Genomic DNA, 15,683 nt, shown 5'->3' with positions numbered 1-15,683 from the left:
GGCCTCAGTCCTCACCATGGATAATATTTTCAAATGTCAGCTACTATGATTTATTCAGGAGCCGGAGTGGTCATAGAGGGCAGGTGCAGCATTCTCTAAGCTATGTTTCCATGCAGCGCCTCACTGTGTCCTTGGGCGGAGGTTCATCAAAAAAGTGGTAGAGGCGAGCGTGGGTTTGTGAAGAAATCATCTTTCTTTCTCTCTTCCCTGCCAGTCTCTCTAATGATAGAGGCTTTTCTGCAGCTGGGGCAGAAGATCCCTGTTAACGTGCCCACTTACCCACTTGATGACAGGAAATACAAAAAATTAATGTACTTACACATTCAAATGACTCTACATGAAATTAAAATCTGCTCTTCTATTAAAAACCTTGGGTTTTAAATAATATATGAATTATATTGCAATATTTTAAAAAATTTGAGACATTACAAAATCATTTTCGTTACAAGCATGTAATTAAAGCTATTATTTATTATTACAAAATATTTTTACAATGCTATTCTCAGTAACAGGAAAATGTTTACCCTCATTGAAGTATGTCAAGTGCCAGTTTTTGGAAGCCATGGAATCATGGTAATACTAGGGTTCAGTTTGTCCTATTGAATTTTGTCCTATTGAACTGCTAAACATTTGTCTAAACTCTAGTTTCTATTTTTTTTTCAAAATATCTATTAATTCTCTTTTCTCTTAAAACACTTGTACACCAAAAAGGGAAGCAAACAGACTTTTGAAGTAGACTAAACTCATCTTTAATCATCAGAAGTAGGGTCTAGTCAAAAAAACCCAACACCCTCCCCATTTTGTTCTGCACCATTAACTTGTACTGTGGCAATAAAATATTCCCCAGCAACCTGTTCTAAATCTGGGGTCCTCCTGTGTTTCTTATGCAAAATTACATCTACCATTTAAAAAAGGAGGCCATCTGCTATCATTAGCTATCACCAAGATTTCTGTTTTGAGTTCACATGAGAACTGGAGAGATGCTGAATGTTTTACACACAGTAATCGGTACAATGGGGAGCCTCTCAGGAGACTGCAAATTATTCATAACCCAAAGGCCATAATTTAAATGAAAGTACAGCATTGAATCACACACCATTTACACTCTGAGCCTGTGAAATAGGAAGAACATAGAATGGTTCCTAGAACATCTTGTAGATACAAAGAACATACCTTATTTTAAAGTTTTAAAAAAAAAGTTAAAAAAAAAAAAGTATAAAAGAGCCTGAAGCATTAGGGTAACTTTGTCCATTGCTAGACATTAAAACTTGCAAAGCAAATAAAAGAACCACGATTCTCCATGTTTACTTTTAATCCGGGAAAATTGGCAAGGGGAACCCTACAAGGAACAAGTAAACCTTATCAGCATCCTCTTTAGAACGTGGCGTTCTCTCCTTTTCGCGAATAAAGAAAAAGAAATGCTTCTCTCCTTTGCTTAAAATCTGAAAGTATCTTACGACATCCCCTACCAGCAGGGGGTTTCACCGGAACTAGTTTTAGTAAAAATTAATCTCGGCATGGACTTAGGCCTTTGGAAGCTCGCAGGGAGCAGAACTCCACTGGAGGTGGTAGCAGTTTCATGGGCGTTCTACCAGGGGTTTCAAGTAGTTGCATTTAAGATATGGATCTTTATCTGGGGAAATGCTGGGGTGACTGTGCCTAGGTAGCTAAGCAAAGGTTACCTCATCCTTTTCATGCTATCTTTCACCTCAGAGCTTGGCAATGTGTTAAACTGGTTTTCTTGACTTTCCTGAACAATATCTAATTAGCAAATAGCACAATTCAGTGACATTTAGCAGTATGCAAATTCCAGACACAGCAATCATGAAAACTGTGAACACAGTCTTCTCCGTGGGCCTGGACACGAAGCAGTCCACCGTATTGGGACAAGGCCACGAACTGCATTTCACCAGACGCTGCATGGCGAAGCCATCGTACATGATGTAGAAGACATACATGAAGGCGGCCTCAAAGATGACCCGGAAGAAGATGCTGCTTGTGTAGGTCCACCACAGCGACCCTTCAATGCGAACCTTTTGGCTTTTGACCTCTTCTAGGTCCTTAAATTCAGTCTTTGTCTCTCCCTTAATGAACTTCCTTTTCTTCTCGTGTCTTTGGTAAGCCACGTGCATGGCCACCAAAAGAGCCGGCGTGGACACAAAGATCAACTGAAGAGCCCAAAGTCGGATGTGAGAGATGGGGAAGTAATGGTCGTAGCACACATTTTTGCATCCAGGCTGGAGAGTGTTACAGATGAAATCGGCTTGCTCATCTCCCCAGACTTCCTTCGCGGCCACAACCAGAATCATAATGCGAAAAATGAAGAGGACCGTGAGCCAGATCTTGCCAATACTGGTGGAGTATTTATTGACACCCCCCAAAATAGTCTGAAGTGAGCCCCAATCCATCTTCTCCTCTTGGAGGTTGCACTGAAACAGACAAAATGAACACAGTCAAGGGGGATGAGTCAGGACCGCATCTGGGAGCTTTCTCTGGGTCTCGGTAAGTCAGCTCCCTTAAATCTCTTCCTAAGCAAACACCAACTCTTGTGCAACCGCACCAAAAAAGGGGAAAACAATCTAGTTTACCAGAAGGATTAAATGTATACTTTCCAAACCATCTTGAACATGTTTTTATATGTTTTCTAAAGGTTGCCTAATAGAGAGGATCTTGTTCACCGAATTCACCCAGTCTTTAGCATACAATAAAAATTTGGGGTGGGGATAGAGAGCACCACAAATGAAAGTATTCTAGTTTAAAGGCACCAGTTCATTCCCACTGAACCCACAGACTCCTCTGTGGAAACTCCTTGGTCTTTCCAAAACTCTTTACGTAAGTCACTATTCACACGGAACTGTGTTCAACAGTTGCATTTGTTTGACAGTCTCAAGTTTTGGGCTTTGCCTCTGCGGATGATAGTTGCTTGGGTCAACCTTACCTTAAAAGCAGAAAGGCCAAGCACAGTTAAATCATGGGGTCAAGAAGCAGTTTAAAATATAAAGAACTCCCACAACAACCAAGAAACAAGGAACTGCACTTAAAAATGGGCAAGGACTTCAAAAGACATTTCTCCAAAGAAGATACACAAATGGCCAATAAACACATGAAAAGATGCTTGACATAATTACCATTTAGGGAAATGCACATCCAAACCACAATAAAACACCACCTCAAAGTCACTAGAATGGCTATTATGAAAAAAAAAATCAAACAAACAAACAAAAAAACAAAAAATAACAATTGCTGACAAAGATGAGGTGTGGTACAGGTGCTGGGGAAAACTGTGATGTTGCTTCGAAAAGTTACACATAGAACCACCATATGCCCTGGCAACCCCATGTCTAAGTATATATTCAAAAGACTTTAAATCAGGGACGCAAACAGATACTTGTCTACAGCAGCAGCATTCACACTTTCCAAAAGATGGAAGCAATCAAGTGTCTATCCACAGAAGAACGGATAAACAACATATAATGGAGTCTTTTTCAGCCATAAAAAGGAATGAAATTCTGAACCTTGGAGATACCAAATTGAGTGAAATGAGCCCGACACAAAAGGGCAAATACTGCAGATTCCACTTAAATGAACTATCTAGTATATGCAAATTTGTAGAGACAGAAAGTAGATGAGAGTTTACCAGGGACGGGGTGGAGGATAGAGATTATGGGAAATTACTGCTTAAATGGGTACAGAGTTTCTGTTTGGCCTGAGGAAAAAAGTTTTGGTAATGGTGGTGAGGGTAACACAATATTGCAAATGTAATGAATACCACTGAAATGTATACTTGAAAGCAGTTAAAATGGGAAAACTGTGTTGTATATATATTACCACAATACAAATAAAAAAAGGGAAGCAATTCCTATAGCTCCACCTAATCTAGTGTTGCACTGTCTCCTTGCAGAGAAATTTCCTTTAATTATTTCAGTCAAGGTCCACTGATTCAAGCAGTGGCAGTGCAATGGTCACCGATTGTAGAAGTTTTATGCTGGAGGCACCCAAGTTAAAATTTCGCAACGGGCCTCACTTCCTTTTCCTATATGACAAGGGACAGGTTAGAAACGGCCTCTCCATGGAGAAAAGCCACCATGCCCACGTAGGCCCAAGACAAGCTCTGTTTATGGATGGATGGCCCTTACCGTCATGCTGGGCTGACGGCTTACTCACTATTCAGGGTTCAGCTGTTTTGAGGAGTGCTGCAAAGGGGCGTTTACACTGTGGGCAAGGGTTTTGACATGAAAAACGACAGAACGTTCAACCCAGTGATTCCCCTGTTACTGGCCCAGCAAAGATGTATGGTGGGAATGTAGCACAGAAGCAAAAGCTCGCTTCGGTTAAAAATGGACATGGAGAAATGCTGCATTTGCTGCCGTGGCACCCCCTCCGTGAGCCAATGGCCTTCTTTTCCTCCCGGGATATGAACTGTCTTCATTTATTCATAGCTACACCCCAGTCTGTCACCAATCCCTCTTCTGATCTAGGTTCTACCCTTGTCACAGTTCTGGTGAGTAATCTGCTTTCCACCCCTTCTAAGCTGGTAGTGAATCCTCCTTTTCCTCTTACTTAAGAGCATCCTGCACTCATCATTTGGAGCAAGTGCGATCGTGTTTTCCGATGACACGCCCTCGGGCAGCTTGTGATGAACTTCTTTATCTCAGCACTGCTGCCCGCACCAACCTCTGCCTGAAATTATTTAATGTTTCATTGGCCATAGGAGGCAGCAGGCACACGGAGAAACTCGGGGACAGGAAAGTTAAAGATCAGAATATAACAAGGAAACATTTAGCCTGGTTCAGTTTGAAAAAAAAAAAAAAAAAAAGAAACATTGGGGAAAAAGCAGAGGTTTAGCCTGGGTTCCGGCCTGACCCTTTGAAATGCAGGCTGCCAGGGAGCCCAAAAGCCAATGGTTTCACCTAGAACTTTGCACTTCAGAACCACCAAATCAGGAAACGGACTTTGGCCCAGTGGTTAGGGCATCCGTCTACCACATGGGAGGTCCAATGTTCAAACCCCGGGCCTCCTTGACCCGTGTGGAGCTGGCCCATACGCAGTGCTGATGCACGCAAGGAGTGCCCTGCCACGCAGGGGTGTCCCCGCGTAGGGGAGCCCCACGCGCAAGGAGTGCACCTCCGTAAGGAGAGCCGCCCAGCACGAAAGATAGTGCAGCCTGCCCAGGAATGGTGCCGCCCACTCTTCCCGTGCTGCGGACAAAGAAACAAGACTTAGCAAAAAGACACAGAAAACAGACAACCGGGGGAGGGGAGGGGAATTAAATAAATAAAAATAAATCTTAAAAAAAAAAAAAAAAGGACCACCAAAGCAACAAAACTCAGACAAAAAAAAAAAAAAGCCATTGGAATTAGCGATTCCAGTGCCATTTACTGGAAACAGGACACTAAAGACATAAACTTGGCCCTGGCTTAGATCAATATATCTGGCCAAAAATACTGTGGTGGTGGTGGGGGGTGAGGGGTGGGTTTATGCCTCTGCAGTCTTCTGTGGTACCGACCCAGAGCTACACTTTTCTGTCAACCAGTTCCATCACCATCAACTTTGAAAAATACAGTTACACGCAGACCCAGTATTGTTAAAAAAAAAAAAAAAAAGGGTTTTGGGTTGAGTAGCGGCTACCTGCTTTAAAGGTCCTTTTAGGTAAAAGGAGTAAATGAAAATTCCTCCCCAATGGGAGAGAGGAATCGGTTAAGATGGACCTAGCAGGCCCGAGGACACGGTTCCCAGACTTCAAGTCAACCGCGGAGCTGCTCGCCTGACCTCGGGCCCCCGCGGTGCGGGTCCCGGGCGGGCTCCCGCGGGCCCTCCGCTTCCCGTGCACGGAGCCCGAGGGCGACGCCACAGGGCGGGTGAGGGGGTGGATCTGTTCCAGGGAAGGCCCCCTTGAGTTCTTCACGAAGCCTTCTTCTGCAGCCGTTCCTTTTGGGGTGGCCGGCCTTGGAGAGCTGTCCCCACGGGGTCCCCGTGCCCCCTCCAAGCACCTGCAACTTTGTCTAACTTAGCAAAACAAGTGCTGAAGCAGGCTCGGAAGGGTTAAGGGGCCAGACAAGGCTGTCGCCAGGTTCTACAGTCCCCTCTCTTCTCAAGACAGAGTCCCAAGGGCATGCCCATGGTGTCCAGGTGCCAGGGGGGTGGAGGCGCCCCGGGAAGGTTGAGTCCCCTCCAGTGAGGGTGGCACGCCTTGGCCCAGCCGCACACACCGTCTGCAAACCAGTGTCCCACTGGCGTTCCTGTCTCCCGGCCAGAAACCACCGCGCACAAACAGCCGCTCTGGAGTTGCTTTGGGGAAGAAAAGAAAAGCAGCCGCCAAGGGGCTTCAGGTTCAGACCCCCGCCTGGTTCTGTTGACTGTGACACAACCCTGGCCGCGGAGCTCCCGGCCGGGCCGGCGGCTCCGGCGCAGCCTTCCTGCCCATCCAACACAATCGACCTTTCTTTCCAAGCCAAGCCTGCAGCGAATTTAAACTTCTCGGTCGCTGCAGATAAGCAACCTGGCGACCAGAGTGCCAGGAGAAGAGTTTCCCCCAGGAAATGCTAAGCACACACCGGCCACCTCCGGACGCGCCCCGGGGCGGCCTCGGGGCCTCGCGGTATCCGGTGCCCCTCGGGCGCGCGGGGCCAAGCACCCCGGGCTCGCGTCTCCAGCTCCGCCGCAGGAGCGCCGGGTCCCAAGTGCGCCCTCGACACCTGCGCCCCGGGTCGCCGGTCGCGCACTCCCCGCGTTTGCCCCGTGCGGACCGGGTCCCGTCCCTCCGCGATGGCCCGGGGCCGAGCCGGGTGGCCGCACTGCCACCCCCCGGGCGCCGGCCTCCGCGCTCCCAGCGGGTTCGCGCCCCGGCGAGCCTCACCTGCGGCGGGGGTCCGAGGGTCCCGGCGCGGGGCCTGGGTCCGGGCGGGCTGGGGTGGCGTGCGTCGCGAGCCGGGGCCTGCCTTTGCGCTGCCTCCCGCGAGCCGCCGGGCCCCGGGTGGAGAGAACCGCGCCGCCGAGCGTCGGGAGCTGCCGCCACCTGTGGCCTTCGGCGGCGCCTTTTAACCGGGCCCACCCCCGCCTCCTGGCCACGCTGCGGCCGGGGCGCCAGGGGGCGTGGGCGGCTCCCGGAGAGGCCCGCCCCCGAGCGCGCGGGGTGGAGGCGGCTGCGGGCGGGGGCGCGGCGGCCTTGCGATCGCCACCCCGACACCCTCGAGGGCGCTGTGGCGTTTAGAAAACCAGGAGTCCCCACCGCTTTCAAGGGTGACTTTCGGGCCGCGGAGGCTCCAGCTCACAGGGAGCTCCGAGAGCCTCTCGGCTGCAGGGTCCCTGCCGTGTCCCACCGGGGACCTTGGGCCGGGGGCGGGCGAGGAGGGGCACCGGCGGTGGCGAGGTCCTGCGGGAAGGTGCCCACTCCCCTCCAACCTCGCAGGTCGACGCCTTCTCGAATCCCGGGTTAGATGGGGGTCGCTGCAACCGCGTGTCGAGGGCTCCGGCTGGGGACGCGGCGCAGGGGGCGGCCCTCGAGTCTCGGCACTCCCGAGGTGGGCGCCGGCGCCTCCGGGCCCTGGACGTGAGCTTGGCCGTCTGGCCGTGCGCTGTGAGCGCCTGCACCCAGGTCCGCCCGCCGCCACCCTCCAAGGTTGGGGAATTGCTGTGAGGTTTCGGAGAGGGGGTCAGATTACTCAAAAAGGAAAGAAAAATTAAGACTGAATCCCCCCGTCTCCCCCCCACAAGCCACGAAGTGGGTGGAGAGCAGTGTTGGGATTTCTGGGCGGTTATTCGGGCCATCTCGGTTCTTTCTTACGGAAGCTTCACGATCTTGGATTATGAGGTCTCACGTTAGACGTTTGGTTGGGTATTTTGACGTCTCTGGATGCGAGCGTCAAAAATGGATATTCACCGAGCAAGTGGACAAAACAATACGTTTTCAAGAGCAGGCAACGTCTGGGGACTAGCGTGTTCCGCCTCGGTGGCGGGCGTCCTGCTCGGTGGCTCCACGCAGAGAGGGCTGTGCGGGCTGCAGGCTCGCCCCCTCACGCTCGAATTTTAAACGAGTCAGTCTTCTGTTAAGTGACGATTGATTCATGCTAACAAGGCAGCTCTAGCCTCCGAAATAGAGTTCCCGTGATTGCCACCATTTAGTGGGACATATTTTACTTTTCCTGGTTATATTGGTGTCTCAGCGCCAACTTAGGCTTTCCTTCCCTGCACCAACCTCGGTTTTGTCCCGCGGTTACGACCCCACCTTCCCGGCTTAGTTTAAGAGGGAGTGTCTGTTCATGAAGAGACAGAGCTCCACCAGCTGCCCAAAGCTCTAAGACCCACCCGAGAGGTGCTGTGAATCACTCGTGGGGAAACAGGCCCAGCCCGCTTGGGAGGCAACCCCCATGAGCGCGCGTGAGAGTCGTGCGTGAGAGTCCTGCGGAGGCCACCCTGGAGGTGGCGCTGGTCGGTGGGCTCAGGCCCTCTCCTTTTTTAGGGGCGTTTTTGTTTTTTTTTAAGCCCCCTGGAGCCCTGGTTGGGTAGGGAATGAAGAAAGTTCCAGAACCCCTACAGGAGGTGGCGTTGGTAAAGCTGGTTTGGAGATGGAAAGTTAACTCACTTATCCCTGATTGAAAAAATTTCACCGTAGGTTTTCGTGCTTTTGCCACTATTACAGGAAGCTGTTCAATTTCCTTTGCTTTGCTTCGCCTGGCTTGGTTCTCCCTATGTGCATATTACTGCCGGCTGTTGGCTAACTGCTGTCTATCATAGCCACTCCTTATTTTTAAGGATTTGCTGCAGGAACTCCTACAGCTCTGAAGGCTTAGCTTACATTCAGCAATGACTTTCTATTTTGTGAAATTTCTTTTGCTTTCCTGAGTGTTGGTGTTCTCTTCCCAACTAGATTTGGAATTCCTCTAGGGTAGGAAATCTTTGTGTGTGTGTATGTGTGTGCATGTGTGTCCTCCAGAGTAGAGGAGGGGAAGGAAGAGGGGTACGGTGGGAAAGGGACCTCATGTTTGGATATTTGAGGTTATCTCCAAGCGAATTCAGATATACATTCTATTAGCAGATCATACTACAGGTTAAAATTTTTATAAACCCTGTAATTATTTTGTGACTAACACAATCACATTGTTGCTTTTTGTGTGTGTGTTGAAAGCATTGCTTTGTTAAAGTAAACATTGAAAATCCACCATAATTTTGGCACCCTCTTTTCACAAGCCACCCCTCAAAAAGCTCTATTACCCCCAAACCCTGGTCTCTACCCCCGAGTTTCCAGCACCATACGGAGAACGTGTTCAATACATTATTGCTACTTGATTGACATATCTTTGTCTGCCAACCTGTAGGGGTTGAACCAAGATAGAGAATATTTTCTGACTGAGGTTTGCAGAAAAAACTGGCATCTCCTTGGTAGGTGCTAAAGGAAGAGAATCCACAGGCAATGCACAGGAAGAGCAGGAACTTGTTGGTAACTACTGATGTGAACTGAGGATGATCTGTTACAGTCACAAATCGTGATGTTTTTACCTACTTGCTCAGTAGCAAGAAAGTAAATCCCAGGTAAGAACGGGTGAGCTGAACTTGTATGCAGGTATTTGGAGCAATGCACATGTCAGGTTATTAGGTGAAAATGCTAATGTTTGCAGCTACTTTTACTTTTATAAATAAACTAAAAGGAAAGAAGTTGCTCTTGTACAAGAAATCAGCGCAAGACAAAAAATATTTCTTAACATTTCTTAGTGAATGATTGCTTGCCAACGCCTAATAGGGCAGTTGCTTGAATTCCCCCTGGGAAAGGTACTTTCTGAATGTACGTTAAATTTCTCAGTTAAATTTCTGACTCACAAATAATGTAGGTGATGGCAGAATATATTGCAACACTATTAAGAGAATTCAGAGAGGGTGTCACCACCGTCCTACCACTTTACAGTTTTAGGGCAAGTTGGATCTATTGAATGTCTCAGCTGTTGGCTATACCTCCCCTTTCTTGAGTTTACTGTTGAAATAGTAATAAGATTAATAAACAACAAAGGAAAAGAAAATTAATTTCTCCTCAAAACAACAGTTGGAAGTTGGAAGTTACAAGGAATCCCTGGCATCTATGGATAATCAATAATGGCTTACATATGATAACATACATTCAAAACAGGAGTGGCCCTAGTTTGATTTTATACCTTTGTGGGTAATTATTTCAGGGGAACACCATTTCCCTATAATTACTCTCTGCATCTTTCACCCAAATTCTTCCTTAAGTTTTCATAAAATTGTTAATGTCAAATCATTTTGGGGGAAAAAGTGGATGGTTACATTCAAGTGGTAAAAGCAAAAACTCAGAATTTGATAATTTACTGGTTCTTTTCCCTTTCAATTTAAAGGAATATCATTAAATCCCAACATTTCCACTGGGACTGAAACTCTTAGAAGGCTTTCCTTTCCCGTCATCTATTATGTTCACACTTAAAATATTTTGGGGAAATTAGAATTGCTGAATGTGTCTCAGGTGTAAGCCAGTGATAAAATAAACAGATGCCCCTGGCTTTGATGCATGAGCATCTGTTCTTACTTGCAGACATTTCAGTGCAGCTTTTTCATGCTTATTTAAGCAGATTGTGGAGCAAGTGCAAGGATAATCCCATATGTACTCATACTGGAAGCCTGTTTGGGGCAGAAATGAATCCAGAGCTGTAACTCTTTAGGCAGACTGGTAGGAGAATTTTGCTTCCACTGAGTATAAAAATTAAATTCTTATGTTATGGCGACTTGTTAAAAGGTAAATTCTGTATCATTTACACAGCAGCAAAAGAAATTTCTGCATTCCAGGCTGTGTTACAGTCATATGGTATTATGTATCATCTTGAGTTTTTGGAACAAGTTAGGGTGTAAGTAAATGCTCATATTGTGAATTGCTTTAGTAAAAGCAATTAAAGACATAGGTCGTACTGAAAAAGTCATCGTTATAAATATTTATACTTTCCATATTTGTTTTTCTAGTGAGAAACTCAAGTGAACCATTAGATTGAATTGTCGGCCTCTGCTCATTCCTTTAAACACAGGTACCCACAGAGCCAAACAAGGGTCACTTCTGGTGACCATTTTTAACACAGAAATTAAGAGTGAAATCTCTGTAAGGAACCCATAAGATACCAAGCACGATGATTTTGTGTTGCTTTTTGTTTTTGATAAATTTGGAGTGAACAGGCTGGTAATGAGAAAAGAAAGATTTGGTTCCTGGTTAGTTCTGGAAATAAAGGTCCATATATCATTTTATTTCCTTTCTTTTTCTTTCTTTGCCGTGCCTCAAAATGAATGGAAGTTTGATTGGAGACTGAACAATGATTCCCTGGAAAACAGGTGATAGTGTATTTAATAGATTCTAGAAGGTTGTCATGCAGTGCTAGTTTAGAAGGTCCTGAACTAAAATTGGTCACTTTCTGAAAACCCCTGATTATATGCTCAGTTTTGCTCCTGAAGTCTCAATGAGGTGAGCATTCTATAAATTGTACAGCACCTTTTTTGCAGACTGGATATGAGTCTTTGATATTAGAATTTATAACCATGTTTGTTTGGTATAGCTATTTATCCAGATCTCCTTAAACTGTTTCAGAGCCAGTTCTGTTTGGGAAAGAAGCACATACTTCTGTGTGGAGTTATCTGATTTAATCTCTCTCTTAAAAAAAAACAAACCAAACTCTGTGTTGGGGAGAAAAAAGACGCTTGCAATACCCAGAGGGCACAGTAGATGGCACTGGGAAGACTTGACAGGAACTTTTATTATTTATTTTTTTATTTTTTGGTGTCATGTGCAGACTGGAAGACTGTTGGGTGGAAAACTGGATATTGTTTTCTTTAAGTCTAATGCTGCTGGTCCCAGCCTTATTAGCCTTATTAAATGATAGAATAGAATGGAAAAACATTAGAATGAATTGTGTGTGTTTTCATACTCATGTGTGTTCTGGATCCAGTGTAAAATGTATTTTTTGTTATATGTCTCTGCAACAAAAAAGTTGGAAATCCACTGTTCTATTTCCAGGGTGACAAAAATATTACCTGAGTCCCAGATTCCTGGTGTGGAATTTGACTGTGGCTGCAGATAACATGACCTTGTTGCTAAGAGGAGAGACATCTGGGCCCGAAGAGCAGCCTCTCGGCAATGCTGCACCGTTTTGAGCCCAGGACCTCCAAGCTGATGACATGTATTTGTGGATGGGCTGCTTGGGAACCAGGTTGGAAAATGACATCCTACTGTTAGATTTCCTTCCCAATGCTCCCATCTCTCTTCTGAGTATGCTGTGTGTGTATACTGCTCTTCCTTGATCGGAGGAGGTTTGGTTTGTGGGGCTGATGAAAAGAAATAACAAGCTTTAGTTAGATCTTCTACTATCACTGAAAGTATTTATCTAAAAAGGGAGGTCAAGAATGCTTTGATGTCGAATATGATCAAAGGTCATGGGTCAGTCATGTTAGTGGATCAATGGCTTATGCATTTGAAGAACCAGAAGGGAGACCCTCAATGTCAAAAGTATGCACTGGATGACTGTTCTTTGGAAAAGAGGAGCCAATACACACAATGCCTTTACCACTTCTTTATTGGTTTTGAAGTGGAAGATTTCACATAGCGGGCTATTCTCTTTAGCAATAACTCGGGCTCATGAAGCGTCCCCTGGGTGGAGACATGCTGGTCAATCTGGAGGACCTTGGCATCATCATCTCAGGCACCCTCTGCTGGGAAACATCCACCTACTCTTACAGACCACATGGCTTTGCCCACTAGGTCCTATTAAGGTACAGGCTTTGCAAAGACACAGTCCGGGCTTACAATTTACCAAAGGAAAGACTAGACTGTTGCAGATGGAACAGAACTGAATGTCTAATGTAGACTGAATAATGGATACACAAAACTACATAAACATAAATGAAGGAATCCATGGATATAATCCAAAGTTAAGGATGCTAATGTTAATAATCATTTACCCACAACTAAATCTCCTGAACTGGGCCAAGTGCTTTAGGTTTGTTTTATCATATAACCCCACGAGGAAAGAATTTTTGGTCCCATTGTATAGAAGTGAAAACTGAGTTTTAAGGATTAAGAAACTTTAAAAAACTCGAGAAGGTAACTAAGTTTATTCATTTGCATGTTTTCAGAGTATCTATCTATCTATCTATCTATCTATCTATCTATCTATCTATCTATCTATCTATCTATCATCTCTCTCTCAATATATAAACTATTGCTGAAATCAGGAAAATGATGGCAAACTGTAAGGAGAAAAAAGCTTCAGCTTAACAGTTTCCCTGCTTATCATGATTTATAACCAGCTCAGAGCTGAATACAATATCTAATTTGAATTCTTTAAGGTCTTGATTTTCAATGAATACAAGATATATAATAAAACATTTTCATAAATGAATGTTGTTTTACTTTATTGGCAACAAATATATATATATATATTATACGTTAATATAGATTACTTTTATCCCTCCTTTTACACAAAATATAAAATATTATATACCCTATTCCACACTTTGCTTCTTCACTTAATATATCATGGGACTCTTTTGATATCAGTAAATAAAGAGCTTCCTCGTTCTTGCACACAGCTTCATAGTATTCCTTTATGTGATTGTGTAATAATTTAATTAAACATCACCTAATGATGGGCATTTGGATTGTTCCCATTTTTTTTTTTTGCTATCAAAGACAACAATATGTTATCTGCTTACAATTAGGATATAGAGTGCAAAATACCATTGTTCTTGATAAAATCTGATAAAATGTTAATAATGCATTCTTATGGCGATTATCAAGGGAGAACAGAGTTGGCGTCAGTGAACTAATTACAGAGACTACTATGGTGAGCAGAAAGGCATGGCTGCTTCCATATCTGGGGTAAAGTACCAAGTTTGTGTGTGGGAAGGTAGAAAAGCAGGCTTCCTGTAGATGAAGAGACTTTGTAAGAGTTGAAGAGAACTTAGCCAAGATTTTAATAACAATGTTGGATAGATTGGAACTTGGAAGAGCCCCAAACACAAAACTAAATTGTTTGGTTCAACAATTGCCCCTCCCTCTATTTTACTGTAAAAGTGGCAGTGGGGGCAAGGCTGGAAAATAGAATTTACATAGTCTCACATTCCTTGAATTTTGGGGTCATACTGGAATTGAATTCAAGGTGGCCAAAAACTGAATTCAAGGTGGGAAGGTGAGACAAAATCTGTGTCTAAATTTCCTCCTAGCTCAAACACTGACAAAATCAAAGAGACCAATGGCTCCACAGTGTAGGTGTAGGAGACTGGGGTTGGACTGAGGGGCAAAATGAAATGTTCTTGGTGCAATTAAGAGCCCATAGAAGCACTCAGTTTAATTAATGTTGTAGCCCAGCCCCAGCTCAATTTGACTTTTGAAGAAATCTTAAAAGTTGGATCTTTATTCCAGCCACCTGGCAGGGAAAAGGGCTTACACTCACTGGGAAAAATAAAACAAAACAAAAAACAAACAAAAAACTGTTCTTTTTATATGCAGTGTCAAGCATTCAACAAACAATTACAAGGCAGGATAAACATGATTTTTTTCATAATCAGGAGGGGAAAAAAGTCTATAGACATAGACCCACAGGTAGGTTAAAAGTAAAAGGGTAGAAAATATATACTTCAAACACATAAGAAAGCTAGAGTACCTATACCATACAAAGTATACTCCAAAACAATGAGATTACTAGAACTAAATAGGGGCATTTTAAATGATAAAATTGTCATTTCATCAAGAAGACATCAATCCTAAATATGTATGGACTAAATAACAGAGTGTCAAAATACACAGAGCAAAAAATTGATAGCATAAGAATTAGATTTGGGCGGCGGACTTGGCCCAGTGGTTAGGGCGTCCGTCTACCACATGGGAGATCTGTGGTTCAAACCCCGGGCCTCCTTGACCCGTGTAGAGCTGGCCCACGTGCAGTACTGATGCGCGCACATAGGGGAGCCCCACGTGCAAGGAGTGCGCCCTGTAAGGAGTGCCGCCCAGTGCGAAAGAAAGTGCAGCCTGCCTAAGAATGGCGCCACACACACGGAGAGCTGACACAACAAGATGATGCAACAAAAAGAAACACAGGTTCCCGTGCCACTGACAACAACAGAAGCGAACAAAGAAGACACAGCAAACAGATATGGAGAACAGACAACCGGAGCAGTGGGGGGGGGGGGGAGGGGGAAGGGGAGAGAAATAAATCTTTAAAAAAATCTTTAAGGGAAACGGACTTTGGCCCAGTGGTTAGGGCGTCCGTCTACCATATGGGAGGTCCGCGGTTCAAACCCCGGGCCTCCTTGACCTGTGTGGAGCTGGCCATGCGCAGCGCTGATGCGCGCAAGGAGTGCTGTGCCCGCAAGGGTGTCCCCCGCGTGGGGGAGCCCCACGCGCAAGGAGTGCGCCCGTGAGGAAAGCCGCCCAGCGTGAAAAGAAAGTGCAGCCTGCCCAGGAATGGCGCCGCCCACACTTCCTGTGCCGCTGACAACAACAGAAGCGGACAAAGAAACAAAAGCAGACAAAGAAACAAGACGCAGCAAATAGACACCAAGAACAGACAACCAGGGGAGGGGGGGAAATTAAAAAAAAAAAAAAAAAAAAAATCTTTAAGTTTCTTAAACCTTATTCACAGAGATTTTAACTCTCCTCTTGAATAAATGATAGAACATGTACCCCAAAATTGGCAAGATTAAAT

At 45.2% G+C, this 15,683-nt stretch overlaps 1 protein-coding gene across 1 annotated transcript; it reads right to left on the bottom strand.

Annotated features, from left to right (window-relative positions):
* Positions 1-453: 453 nt before the first annotated feature.
* Positions 454-7,020, bottom strand: GJB2 (gap junction protein beta 2). Its single transcript, XM_004467527.5, has 2 exons — positions 6,857-7,020; positions 454-2,429 (listed from the first exon to the last, which is right to left on the bottom strand). The coding sequence occupies exon 2, from the start codon at positions 2,406-2,408 to the stop codon at positions 1,728-1,730; it is 681 nt and encodes a 226-aa protein (XP_004467584.1). The 5' UTR covers positions 2,409-2,429; positions 6,857-7,020; the 3' UTR covers positions 454-1,727.
* Between the last annotated feature and the right edge of the window lie 8,663 nt (positions 7,021-15,683).

Source organism: Dasypus novemcinctus, chromosome 15 (assembly GCF_030445035.2).
Source record: "Dasypus novemcinctus isolate mDasNov1 chromosome 15, mDasNov1.1.hap2, whole genome shotgun sequence".
NCBI lineage: Eukaryota > Metazoa > Chordata > Mammalia > Cingulata > Dasypodidae > Dasypus > Dasypus novemcinctus.
This window is presented reverse-complemented; position numbering and strand designations above follow the sequence as displayed.